Source organism: Staurois parvus, unplaced genomic scaffold, assembly GCF_062004578.1.
Source record: "Staurois parvus isolate SC_StPar_1 unplaced genomic scaffold, SC_StPar_1.0 ptg000050l, whole genome shotgun sequence".
NCBI classification, from domain to species: Eukaryota; Metazoa; Chordata; class Amphibia; order Anura; family Ranidae; genus Staurois; species Staurois parvus.
Genome location: NW_028317846.1, coordinates 4,332,021 through 4,346,248, shown reverse-complemented (window position 1 = coordinate 4,346,248; position 14,228 = coordinate 4,332,021). Strand labels below are relative to the sequence as shown.

General features: G+C 38.6%; 1 protein-coding gene across 1 annotated transcript in view; it reads right to left on the bottom strand.

The window, feature by feature from the left end:
• Positions 1-14,228, bottom strand: part of LOC149470236 (zinc finger MYM-type protein 2-like) — a gene marked incomplete at its 3' end in the record, with an annotated part of 114,422 nt that overhangs the window by 28,633 nt on the left and 71,561 nt on the right. The window contains exon 5 of the mRNA XM_089666027.1: positions 10,241-10,453. Coding sequence (XP_089522153.1) covers positions 10,241-10,453 — 213 coding nt within the window. The remainder of the gene's footprint in view (positions 1-10,240; positions 10,454-14,228) is intronic.

The following is a 14,228-nucleotide window of genomic DNA, read 5'->3' as shown; positions in this document are numbered from 1 at the left end:
TTTTATTTAATAGTTCAAAGAGATAGGTGGGAATACTGTAATTGATAACAGTGCAGCATAGACAGAAAACCCAGGATTTACAAGATTTCTGGCAGGATCAAGAGGCAATTTTTATAAAACACACTTTCAATGGCATATTTAACAGACCAAAGGGGAGGAAATAATCCCATTGTCAGTGTTAACATACTCTTTAAACACTGAATCCTTAATACAGGTATAAGATCATCTAAAATCTATAATAAACTTATTACTTTATGGGATGCAACTGATATTTTATTATAGCTATTAAAAGGTATAAGTCCCTTTGCAGCTTTATAAGCGATTAAAGCTTACCTGATGCAAGTTGATTTCAGTGACTTACAACGTTTATGTTGCGGATGGGATTTAATCTTAACTTTTAGATATATGTAAATGTGATCAGCATAATGTAAATGTATTTATATATTTGCTTGTTATGTGTAAAGGTTGTAATACCTTCTAAGCAGTGCTGCACAATAACGGTTTTAGGGCATCTCTTATCCTAGAGAAACCATAAGTATGTTTTGGTTGATACTATAAACTATACAAGAAATTACATTTTGCATTTCAAGTATAAGTAAAAAAATTAACATGCAGCTTAAGAAACGTGGAAAAAAGTTCACGTCAACTTTAAACTTTCAAGCCGATTGCTTTGAGTAATGTCCTTTATTTCAGAACAAAATTGGAAACATTTCTAAAATAAAAAAAAAATTGGATTTATTAAATTTCTATTATCTTTTAATGCCAAATCCAGTCTTCTTGCAGGACCCCAATAAAAAGGAGACCACACAATTCACCAACTCACTTTTAATTTAAACAGCTGCGTGGCTCAGAGTTATGTTTTGTGACTACTATTTACAGGGAATTAACTGTGTTTTTAAGATATAAATATCTGTTTAAAATGTCCAAGATGCTATAAATAAATAAAATGAACAGAAATAGCAGCAATGTCCTAAGTAGTGTATTAAAACAAAAACATGAAGTTAGTGCTGGATTTATTTTATTACAAAGCACAGCATGTTTTGCAAACACAGCATCACACATATACCATGTAATAAATGTTTATTTGAAAACCAGAAATTTAACACAAAGTAAAAGTTTATTTGGCACTATCTTATAGGTCCCAATGATTAGACTTGTTATGTAGTGTAATTGCCACTAGGTGTCATGATTTTACCAAGTGAATATTTGTGAACTAAAATAAACTACATCAACACTTTTTAAACAAAGTAAATATTTTAATGAAACAAGTTAACAATAAAATATACAATTCTAGAATTTGTCTGCTAACAGCATAAATAAGTGCAGCAAACATGTACCTCAACCACCTGTAAATAGCAATAGTAAATAATCTGTAATATATTACAAACGAAAACATTTTAAACTAATCAAGTGCATAGTCAGTGCAAAAAGCCATTTTTAAAAGGCAACCACAAATCCGCAGAGTCGGTTAAAAAATGGTCATTGAGAGAAAATCTAAAAACTGCTATGTTTAGGCTCTCCTAAAAACACTACTTACCTGACAGCTAATACTTATCCCACTTACTTCAATACTTGACCTGGAACAAATATACACACAGCTTTTGGCTTTTCTGGGTTTTTTCTGATCTGCATATTTATTCCAGGCCAGTGAGCAAAATACAGACAGTGGGCCAGCATTAACAGTCAAGAATTTTGAGGATCAACGATAACCACAAGGTTTACTTTAAGACAGTAAAGGAAGGCTCTAACTGTACATTAATAGCAGTCAACATAAAACTGGTATTTCGGATATGGATTGATCATTGCAGACGGAATCCCTTTCTGCCTTTATATATCTCTGAGGTGCTGTTGCTGACCTACCACAGCAATTACAATGGGGGGTTGTTTAATGAAGTTGGAGCATGCAAAATCTGGTGCAGCTCTGAATAGAAACCAATCAGCTTGCAGGTTTTATTGCTAAAGCTTAGCGGAACAAGATGACATTAGAAGCTGATTGGCTACCATGCACAGCTGCGCCAGATTCTGAGTGCACCAATTTTAGTAAGGCTGGCCATACATGAAACAATTTTCCTTTAGATTTACCAAAAAGCATGTATTATGAGGTCAAACCTGAACAACACTTTCAATTGTATACAATTAGGCAGGCCCTTGCACTACATAGTTGAAGGTAAATCTAAAGGAAATTGGGCGGAAATTGGACAGAAAATTGTAAAGAAATTTTATAATGTATGGCCAGCCTAAGTCTCTCCCAATGGGTCTGTCTCTACCACTAGACTTTTCTTTTGTTCCAGGCTGCAAAGAATTCCAATAAAAATATGTAAATGTGTGTAAACATTACAAGCAAACTTTCCTAATTAGGTCCGGTAAATAAACCATTGAAAGCATTTTGTTATATTCATCAAAAAAAAAAAACCAAAAAAAAAACCAAAAAGTAAAAGTATCAACAGTGAGAAATTCAGAGCTGTCATGTGCATATTTCCTGTGTTATCTAGGAGAGTTCTCCCAGTTTCTTTCCTTGCACTACAATTCATCCCTAATGCTGTGAAGATTAAGAGAATGAGTGGGATTTAATAGTTTGAGGCTACATTCACACTGCTCCATTGCAAAAACGCATATGAATTTTTGACACAATTTGCACCTGTGAAAAAGTTTTGCTCAAAAGCACCAAAACCGCAACCACAGTTGTTTTAGATGAGTTCTGCAGCAAGCAGAACTTTGAAAAATGCAACGGACCCGCAACTGACCAGTGTAAAGAGTTCCATAGTATTTTGGCCATGCGTTTTTCTTCCGTTTTTGAGTGTAAAAAAAAAAAAAAAAAAAAAAGCAGATCAGTATGCAGCTTAACAGACAATTTAGAAATGAGGTGACACCAATTCTTGCAATTTTAGTCAACACAAAAGGCATATGGTGTAATTTCAGCTCACAAATATCAACACCGCATTTGTATATACTGACATCCAGCCGCAGCTCATCTACCCACTCCTGTTTTATCATATAATAGTCTGCAAAGCTGCACTTTCAATTACACACAAATGCCCATCAGATTCAGTGCTCACTGGAATAGTCCTGACTGCATTTCTAAAGGTCTTTAAAATGCTTGTGTCACAGAATCCTGATCATCATTTCTCCAGGAATTGGCTGTAGCAACAGAAATGCCCAATGCAGTCCTTCCACCAGTTAGGTCTTTGGTCACTCTCAAGCTCCTTCAGTATATTGGGCAGAACTTGATACGAACTCATCAGAAGCATCGGATGAAACCAACAGTTGAAAACAGTTTAGCTGTGCTACTGTGATGTTTGAAAGTCACCAAAGAGCTAGCATGAGAAGAACAGCACTGTTACAACAGGCAATTACCTGGAGAACTGATGATCAGAAGCGTTGATAGAAATGTGGGTCTGAAGTTTCAGTGAGTGCTGAATCCGAAGGGTAATTTGTGTTTAATTGAAAGCATAACTGTTAGGAGTACTATTATTCTTCCATACTGTCATTTCACAAGAGGAGTTTAGAAGACGAGTGCATAGCTGGCAGATCCGCAGGTATTTTTCTACTTTACCTGCAGGGTCTTTCCAGCAATAGAACATGGGGAAATGTACACAGTGCAGAGATCTACTGCTTTTTCTAAAGATTGTTTGCACTGACATATATATGCTTTAATACACGATCTACCGCTACAAGTGTAAGAATGAGGCAGTGTGTGGCAAAACTAAACTCCAAAAAGGAGATGTCATTACCGAAGTCCCTGAGGTATGCAAGTAGGCAATATAATTCAGTTTTCCACAGCTCACACCAACAAACATCAGTTTTGTATGGACTGAAATAAAAGCACATTACAGGTTCACTATGAAAAGGTACAAATCCAAAACTAGAACTAATCTACAAACGAATATTATTACCCTTTAGAAACCATAAAAGAAAAATGTTACAGAAACAAAACAATCTTAACTCCGTATGTTTAACATTTGTCTTTGGTAGGCGCTGACACAGTGTTAAATTTATACAAATGATACCTAATGTAATGAATATCTGAACACAGGGAATTTGTTGCAGCATTTAAATGGGTTAACAAGTTGCAAAGAGGCTTTCTTCCCATCTTTACAAATATTAAGGCCTAAGTCCACTTATTTGCAAAAAATAAATGCATCCAAATTTGCATATGGCCAGGCAAAGCATTGCAACTTCGATCAGTGTAATGCACAGGTTCCTGCAGACTCTACTTCTACTTAAATGGTTATATATTGCGAGTCCTCAGATGAGGAGGCTGCATTAGTTTTCTTTTTTTAGGCTTTTATTTCCTTTGTTTTCACCTAGTAATCCTACAAATAAATCTCCTGTCCTAGGGTGGCTATGCACAATCACTGCACAGTATCTGTGGAAGGAGCCATGGCTGTCAACCAGACTGGACTTTAAACATGCTTTTCTCTTTTTTGCTTTATACAAGGGTGGGAGAATTATTAGTTTCTGCAGACAGAAGAGATTTTTTTTGTTGCATCCAGTTAATGTCAAAGGAGGTTACTAAGGACAGTGCTTTTCTGCCAAGATGAAGAGCTATCCTCTGTACTTGCTGAAAAAATTCTTAGCCTGCAAAAACTAAAACTAATGCAGCCACCACAAGGACTCATAAGCTGCAATATATTACATTTTAGTTTACCTGTGTGCCCCCAGATTAAGAGATCTTTAACTGCAGAGTTCAGATGGGGTTCTTCCTCTTCTCCAACTCTTTGCTGCAGGTTAGACACAGACAACTTCATGCGACTTGCCATACAGCAAGATACTGAGGACAGAGGGGTAACAGAAATTGAACTCCTCATCTGAAGATCTCTAAAAAAAAAAATTGCTTTGTAGTACTGTCCATGCACCCAAATCCAGGCCCCTCAGTCAATCCCAGGAATCTTGTGATCCTCCTGGAGTTCATCTTTAACTGTTTACACCCTAAAGGTTGACTAAGTCAGAGATGTGTAAAACACGAAGCACAAACAATTAAAAGACCTCCTTGTATACCTGTGTGCACTGTACAGTCAAAATGCAAAATCTGTCTATGTCCCAGCACTGATCACCATGGATCATGCAAGAAATAAATTATATTAACAGATGATAAATTTACACGTTCACCTGCCTCCATTTTTCATGTAAATAAAAGTTGCTTTTTGGTATTTAAAAAAAACAAACAAATATGTTAAATGTATGACAAACATGTCGTACTTACCTGCTCTGTGTCTTCTCAGGTTCCCCACTGGCACTCCTGATTGCTATGGGGGCACTCGCTCTCAAGCCTAGTTCTGTGTGTCCACAGACACACAGGGGTCTCACACACAGAAGGTTTTTACCTTCATGCAGGGAATGCATGAAGGTAAAAAAAAAAAAAAACCTTTAGCCTTTACAACCACTTTAGGGAAAACTATTTCCCTTAAAGTAACATTAGTACACTATCATGACGTGCCAAATGTACCCTAAACCTCTTATTGTAAGCAGCAAACGATTTTACATATTTCTCACTAGAGTAGTTTGGAAGTTTAAATGACATCACATTTTTTTACAAGTGAACCATGCATTCTTCAAATGACAGGTTACTTATTTTACCCATGTTAAACCACCCAAAGCTCTTGCTACAGAAAAGAACCTGTGACTGGAAAAGCATTGTCCAGAGTCTAAAGCAAGCCATAGATGATGCAATTTCTGCAAACACGGGTTGTAGGAAAGAAAACCATTCCATTCCTCCAACAGTGTCAGTGCCGATGGAGGAATCCCTCCCATAACGCTATTTTGTTCTGCCAGCAGGAAACCTTCCCTGTCTGTAGCACACAATGATTACTTCTGGTGCCTATAGTCGCCAGCAGTAACCGCACGCAAAAAAATCCAACAGGCTGGTTGTACTGAAGTCAATTGATAGATCAACTTTGGTACAACCAGCCTGCCCATAAATGAATTGAATTTCAGCCAATCCCTGCTGAACTGAATGATATTCAACCCATCTATGGCCAACTTAACTTCCCCGCCATGACAGCAGATCTATGGTGTGTCATTGTGCTCATTCCCAGCACTTTCAACTTTGGGTAGTTTTCCAGCTCACTCAGTAACTGGCTGCCACCACTAACACCACAGCACCATTGTGGGTTCACTGGTAAGAAAGGCTGTTAACAGAGCCAAAGGTGGTCTGAAAGTGCTGAAAAGGAATAATCTATTACCTTTCCTCTAAGTGCATGTAAAAGCATCGTCACAGCTGATAAAGTTACATATAACAACTCTAACACATTTAATAATAGGAAACAAAACAAAAAGTAAAGCTCTAATTCTAAACTTCTGAAACAATAAAAGATTAACTTGTATTTTAAAGCAGAAGCCATCGCAAAATAAAATTATAAATAGCGAGTCTGGATCAATTTATAATATATAAAGCATTTATATTTTATTCTAAAATTTCCACTCCAGCACACCATATTAAAAATAGCAACTTACAATACTAAAAAGTAAAAATAAAAAAAAAAAAAGTTTAACTGCTTCCGCGCCGCCCTATAGCAGAAATACTGCTAAAGAGTAGCAAGGGTACACAAAATCACGTATATATACACGTGATTCTACATGTTCCGGGTAGGGGGCACGCACGCGACCTACCCACGCTGTCATTCGCAGCCTTGGCTGGCAATCACCGGGCCCCGGCCGGTGATTTCTTGCTGGCACCTGGCGATCGCCGAGCATCTCCGACGGGGGAGAGACCTGTGCATAAACAACACAGATCTCATCCCTGTCAGCACCTGCACACTGCTTTGTATGGCTCTGGATAGCAAATCCATACAAAGCAGTGTGCTTAAAGGGGAAAGCACTCACACAGCACACTGAAAAACAGCACACAGTTAACCCTTTGATCTCCCATGTTAACCTCTTCCTGCCCAGTGCCATTAGTACAGTGTCAGTGCTTTTTATTAGCACTGATCACTGTATTGGTGTCACTGGGGATGTCAGTTCCCCAGTATAAGAATGCCTGCCACAGTCCCGCTATAAGTCACTGATCGCCACCATTACTAGTTAAAAAAATAAATTCCAGTATATATATCGCCATTTGTAGATGATATGACTTTAATGTAAACCAATTACTATACATGTATTGGGATTTTTTTTGTAGCAAAGACATGTAGCAGAATACATTTTGGCCTAAATTTATGACGAAATTTGATCTGTGCCCCACTGGGGATATTCCCTTCACTTCCTGTTCCATAGCCAAAATGGGAGTGAGAGAAAAATCTCTGCAAAGTATGGGAATCCCAAGGTGTCCTCACTGAAAGATTTCCCATCTATTACTGTCTAAGGGACAACCCAAAATGTGGGATTTTTTTTCACTCTTTCAATGATAATAGAAAAGTGTGAATTTCCATGATGGGGGGGGGGGGGGGGGAGGGGAAGGCAGCATTAAAAACTGACAAGGTTCTTAAAAAAAAAAAAAAAAAAAAAAAGATTTTTGCCTTTAGTTATTTTCATGTATTTGACTTGACTCCACTAACACCTGGTTCACACTAATGTAGTGTGGGAAACGCAATGAATCCTGTGCGTTTCAAGCACCACATTGCAATCTCACAGCATCCATACAATCTGGTGTGGGTGTCAATGTTAAATAATGACACCCAGAAACAGATTGCGAAATGCAGTGAACTTGCCAGTAAACGGATCGAATGGACATGAACACTCATGCAACGTGAATCAGGTGCGGGAAAACAAGGAGGTGCGGATGCGATGAAATTTGAAAATCGCACTGCACAGACATCACATATGATTTGCAAAGGAATGCAGTACGATTCCTGTGCGAATTACATGCAGTGTCCCGCACCGTACAAGTGTGAACCTAGACTCAAAGGGGCATCAGACCAGCAATCGCTGCAGCGCACACAAGGTTCATAAACAGATGGAACCAAACCAACAAGGGTTTACAAGTTTAAGGTTAGGGTCACATCTGTGTTGTGCGGGAAAAAGTGTGTAAATCTCACCATTCCCACACCTGCACAAAAAGAAAAACTGCTTTTAAGAAAACGCATGGGGGTGCCATTAACTCTTAATTATACCCCAATGCACTGAAAAATGCAGTGCGGCTTGCTGCACGCATAAAACGCATGGTGCCAAAACACCGAACGGTTTCCACACAGGTTCAGAAACAGTTTTTCTGAAGGAAACACACATACAATAGCCCATTCAAATGAATGGGCTGCTGTGTCCAGGCAAACACGGCACGCAGAACCACAAATGTGAACCAAGCCTAAAACCTCCATACTATCAAACCATTAGCAAAAAGAAAAAAAGGGGAGGCACTTTTACAGCAGCCACAATTTTGCAGCTAGACCCATTGGCCTCAATAAGTAGACAGATCTGCATTAACTTATATCAACATCAATAAAATTGTCCAACCATACTACTGTATGGAAATACAACACACTATTAAAAAACGCCATAAAAACGTATATTTTGAACCCTGAGGTTTCTAATACATGAACAGTAAGTGTGTGTGAGTAATAAATACACACACACAGAATATGTATACAAAAAGTATATACATACTGAATTAGTTATCAGCAAAACTACAGACAGTTCTAAAGTCATAGCTATACATATTGGGCAGTGCTGGGGGATGTCTTTCGGTACCCTGTTTCAAACCATAAACATGCATCTCAGCATACATTTTACACAAATAAAAATCCTCCACGAAAAAAAAACAAACATACTGGATATCCAGTTTCCCGTTCATGTTTCTTAATAGCTAAATAAAAGTTAAATTACTAGTTGAACTGTGTACTAGTAAATGGACTCTGAAGGGACTATGTAAACAAAAAGTATACATAAAGCTCCAAAAATACTCCATAAAAGAAACAAAAAAGACCAAAGCTTTGTAAAGGTCCTTGGTAGTAGCCGTAAAATTATTATATCAGAAGTTAACATGTTCATCAATTCCAGGGCTCACTTCCAATACAACAGAAGACAAGCATGGGGGAACAGAGAAAACACACTGCAGTCCAAGGAGAGAACACTTTCACAGAGAGGTAACTGAACAATTTCTACAGTGAAGAACAATTGTTACTGGAAGCCTGATTGAATTGCATTTCAGGAAAGGCCATAGAGAGTCCAATGTTGTTTAAAAAATTACATTTTTCAGCAAAATCAAGCAAGCTTCTTTCCATGTACAGAGAACAGTCACTACAGTTTATCCAGGAGACTAGTATCAGCATTGCATAGGTGGTGGTAAGAAAATTGTCCCCTTTGTTAAACAAACAAAACAAGAGAAAACAAGGTGCTCCCAGAAACATCTCATCTCCACCACCTCTCAAAACTGTGAAAAGCACATGTAGGGTGATCATCTGAGGATACAATCGCTTTCTAGCCATCAGATAAAGCATGGTCAAGTTCTCTATTAGAATTGTAACAGATATTTAATTTACCTGTAATAAAAGATGTCCCACATTGTGCAGGCACCTGGAGTAGCAGTGCTGCTATGAAAAAGTTCTTGATGGGAACCCACTCCTTCCTCCATTGAGAAATGTTCTTTCAAAGCATTTCACCAACTATAACATGATCTGTGAATGGGTAATAAGGGGGAGGTAAGGGGGGATCAGGGTGTCTCAGGATTCTCTCCCCCATTCACAGATCGTGTTGCAGACAGGGAAAGCAAGGAAAGAGCATTCCTCAATGGAGGGGGGTGGGTCCCCAGTGTGAATTTTTCACAAAAAACCTGAAGCCCCAATAATATAATATTGGAAGTTCCCAGACAGGAAGAGGATGGGACCCCCTGCATAGACTATTTCTCTAGGATCCAGGTATTTGCTGGATCCTGTTCATCCTTCATTACAGGAAAGTTAGCTCATCAAAGCTATAGAAACGGTTTTCTATTGCAAAAACAGTACAGATTACCAAGTCTAACTAGGACATGTGACATGTAAGTAAAAAGGAAAATGGCAAAAGCTTTGTGCTAGGTACTCAGCTCTATGTTATATAGTCACAACTTCAAACATACAAGAAAAAAAAAGTACAAGGAAGTTTTGAAAACGAGTAACAATTTTAAAGATAAACTTGTGTGGGGACAATATTTAACAGGTGTTACACAAAATGCCAATGTCACCAAAATAATTGTTTACAATGAGTTCATGTTCCCTCCCCCATTGTTTTACATGTGCAGTATGAAATTGCATAGATGTGTGTGCAGAATATGACAATGAGGAACTTTCCTTCCTTCCATCTAGCATATTTTTGGACAACTTGAAAAGTTTACCAGCTTAAAATCATTGAGGCAGGCTGGGCTGCAGAACCTCTTCCACTGGCCATCTATCATGAGAACATTGCTTCCGGCACCTTTGCTTGGTAGATATTCTCCACAGTGTTCACAACAATTCATGATCAGGCCGTTGGCCATCCTATAGCGATTGAAGCAGTGATCACTGCACAACTTATGAGTCATGTTTTTAAAGCTAACTTCATGGCGAATCTGAAAAGAAAAGAGAAAGCATTAGAAAGTTACATAAAACTCAGGACTCTAAATATTAAGTCAAACAGAAAACAGTCAAACAGAAAATGTTATATTTCATGGGAAAGTGCTATGAATGGAGGACTGTAATATGGGGGTGGGGGAAGGGGTGCGGTATGAAAAAGTATTCATACCCCTTGAAATTTTCCACATTTTGTCATGCTACAACCAAAAACGTAAACATATTTTATTGGGATTTTATGTGATAGAACAACAAAAATGCATTGAATTGTGAAGCAGAAGGAAAATAACTTATTTTAAAAATTTTATTAAAAATAAATATCTGAAAACTGCAGTGTTCATTTGTATTCAGCCCCCTTTACTCTGATACCCCTAACTAAAATCTAGTGGAACCAATTGCCTTCAGAAGTCACCTAATTAGTAAATAAGAGTCCACCTGTGTGTAATTTTATCTCAGTATAAAGACAGCTGTTCTATGAAGCTCTCAGAGGTTAGTTAGAGAACATTAGTGAACAAACAGCATCATGAAAGCCAAGGAACACGCTAGACAGGTCAGGGATAAAATTGTGGAGACATTTAAAGCAGGATTATGTTATAAAAAAAATATCTCAAGGTTTGAACATCTCACGGACCGCTGTTCAATCCATCATCCGAAAATGGAAAGAGTATGGCACAACTGCAAACCTACCAAGACATGGCCGTCCACCTAAACTGATAGGCCGGGCAAGGAGAGCATTAATCAGAGAAGCAGCCAAAAGGCCCATTGTAACTCTGGAGGAGCTGCAGAGATCCGCAGTTCAGGTGGGAGAATCTGTCCACAAGACAACTATTAGTTGTGCACTCCACAAATCTGTCCTTTATGGAAGAGTGGCAAGAAGAAAGCCATTGTGGAAAGAAAGCCATAAGTCGTCCCAGTTGCAGGGTGCGACGGGGGACACAGCAAACATGTGGAAGAAGGTGCTCTGGTCAGATGAGATCAAAATTGAACTTCTTGGCCTAAAAGCAAAACGTTATGTGTGGTGTAAAATTAACACTGCACATCACCCTGAACACACCATCCGCACTGTGAAACATGGTGGTGGCAGCATCATTTTGTGGGGATCTTTTTCTTCAGCAAGGACAGGGAAGCTGGTCAGAGTTGATGGGAAGATGGATGGAGCCAAATACAGGGAAATCTTAGAAGAAAACCTGTTCTTCTACAAAAGAGTCTGCAAAAAGACTTGAGGCAGAGGTACACGATCCAGCAAGACAACGACCCTAAACATACAGCCAGAGTTACAATGGAGTGGTTTAGAGCAAAGCATAATCATGTGTTAGAATGGCCCAAAGTCCAGACCTAAATCCAATTGAGAATCTGTGGCAAGACTTGAAAATTGTTCACAGACGCTCTCCATCCAATCTGACAGAGTTTGAGGTATTTTACCAAGAAGAACTGGCAAAAATTTAACTCTATAGATGTGCAAAGCTGGTAGAGACATACCCAAAAAGACTTGCAGCTGTAATTGCAGCGAAAGGTGGTCCTAAAAAGTATTGACACAGGGAGGCTGAATACAAATGCATGCCACACTTTCCAGATATTTGTAAAACAATTTGAAAACCATTTATCATTTTCCTTACACTTCACAATTACAGTTGTGTTCAAAATAATAGCAGTCAGACATCACTAACCTGATCAATCACTGTTTTTGGTAGAAATGATATTTCTACATGGCAAATAATTTACTAGCAGGTGTAGTAGAGTAATAAAAATCCAACAGACCCAACAGTCATGACATGCATGCTGCTGATTCTGTGTAATTGAATCACTAATTGAAAGGGGCATGTTCAAAATAATAGCAGTGTGGAGTTCTATTAGTTAGGTCATTCATTCTGTGAAAAACAGGTGGCAATTATTGCCCTTATTTAAGGAAGGAAGGCAGCAAATGTTGTACATGCAGGTTACAGTGCATTTCTCTCTGAAATTCTGAGGAAAATGGGTCGTTCCAGACTGTTCAGAAGAACAGTGTACCTTGATTAAAAAGTTGATTGGAGAGGGGAAAACATATAAAGAAGTGCAGGAAATGATAGGCTGCTCAGCTAAAATGATCGCAAATGCTTTAAATGGCAACCAAAACCTGAAAAACTACCATTCGAATGGATAGAAGAATAGCCAAAATGGCAAGGACTCAGCCAACAATCAGCTCCAGGAAGATCAAAGAAGGGCTAAAGTTACCTGTGAGTACTGTTACAATTAGAAGACGCCTATGTGAAGCCAAGCTATCTGCAAGAAGCCCCCGCAAAGTCCCACTGTTGAAAAAAAAGACGTGCTGAAGAGGTTACAATTTGCCAAAGAGCACATTGACTGGCCTAAAGAGAAATGGCGCAACATTTTGTGGACTGATGAAAGTAAGATTGTTCTTTTTGGGTCTAGTTTGGAGACAGTTTGTCAGACGACCCCCAAACACTGAATTCAAGCCACAGTACACTGTGAAGACAGTGAAGCATGGTTGCGCAAGCATCATGATATGGGGATGTTTCTCATACTACGGTGTTGGGCCTATTTATCGCATACCAGGGATCATGGATCAGTTTGAATACATCAGAATACTTGAAGAGGTCATGCTGCCTTATGCTGAAGAGGAAATGCCCTTGAAATGGGTGTTCCAACAACAAACGACCCCAAACACACCAGTAAACGTGCAACATCTTGGTTCCAGACCAACAAGATTGACGTTATGGAGTGGCCAGCCCAATCGCCGGATCTTAATCCAATAGAAAACTTGTGGGGTGACACCAAAAATGCAGTTTCTGAGGCAAAACCAAGAAATAGAGAAGAACTGTGGAATGTAGTCCAATCATCCTGGGCTGGAATACCTGTTCACAGGTGCCAGAAGTTGGTTGACTCCATGCAACACAGATGTACAGCAGTTCTCAGAAACAGTGCTTATACAACTAAATATTAATTAAGTGATTTAAAGGAAAGCAAAATCTTCAAACATTTTTCAGTTTATATAGTGAATGTTTGAGTTTGTAAAGAAGAATACAAACACTGCTATTTTTTTGAACAGTCTAATATTCACTTTTCTTCCATTTTTTTTTAGAGGAACAACACAAATTTGATATATTTTTCTTCATGTTTTGATTTGGAATAGAATGTGTAATGTTCCCAATGCATTTGTGTGTATGGAAATAAAAGCTATTAGAAGGATTTTGAGCTTTATTCGCTTTTTTCAACACACTGCTATTATTTTGAACACAACTGTATGTGCCACTTTGTGTTGGTCTAACACATACAGTGAAGGAAATAAGTATTTGATCCCCTGCTGATTTTGAATGTTTGCCCACTCACAAAGAAATGATCAGTCTAAAAATCGAATGCTAGGTGTATTGTAACACTGAGAGACAGAATATCAACAAAAAATTGAAAAGAAATGCATGTCTAACAAATTATGCACCGATTTGCATGTTCAAGATCCAAATCATTAAGGTTTGGTGGCTGATGTTTGGCAACTCTAACTTTCAGCTCCCTCCAGAGCTTTTCAATTGGATTAAGGTCTGGAGACTGGCTAGGCCACTCCAGGACCATATTGTGCTTCTTTTTGAGCCTCTCCTTTGTTGCCTTGGCCGTGTGATTTGGGTCATTGTCATGCTGAAATACCCATCTACGAGCCATTTTCAATGCCCTGGCTGAGGGAAGAAGGTTCTCACCCAAGACTTGATGGTACATTGTACCATCCATCGTTCCTTTGATGCGGTGCAGTTGTCCTGTCCCCTTAGCAGAAAAACACCCCCAAAG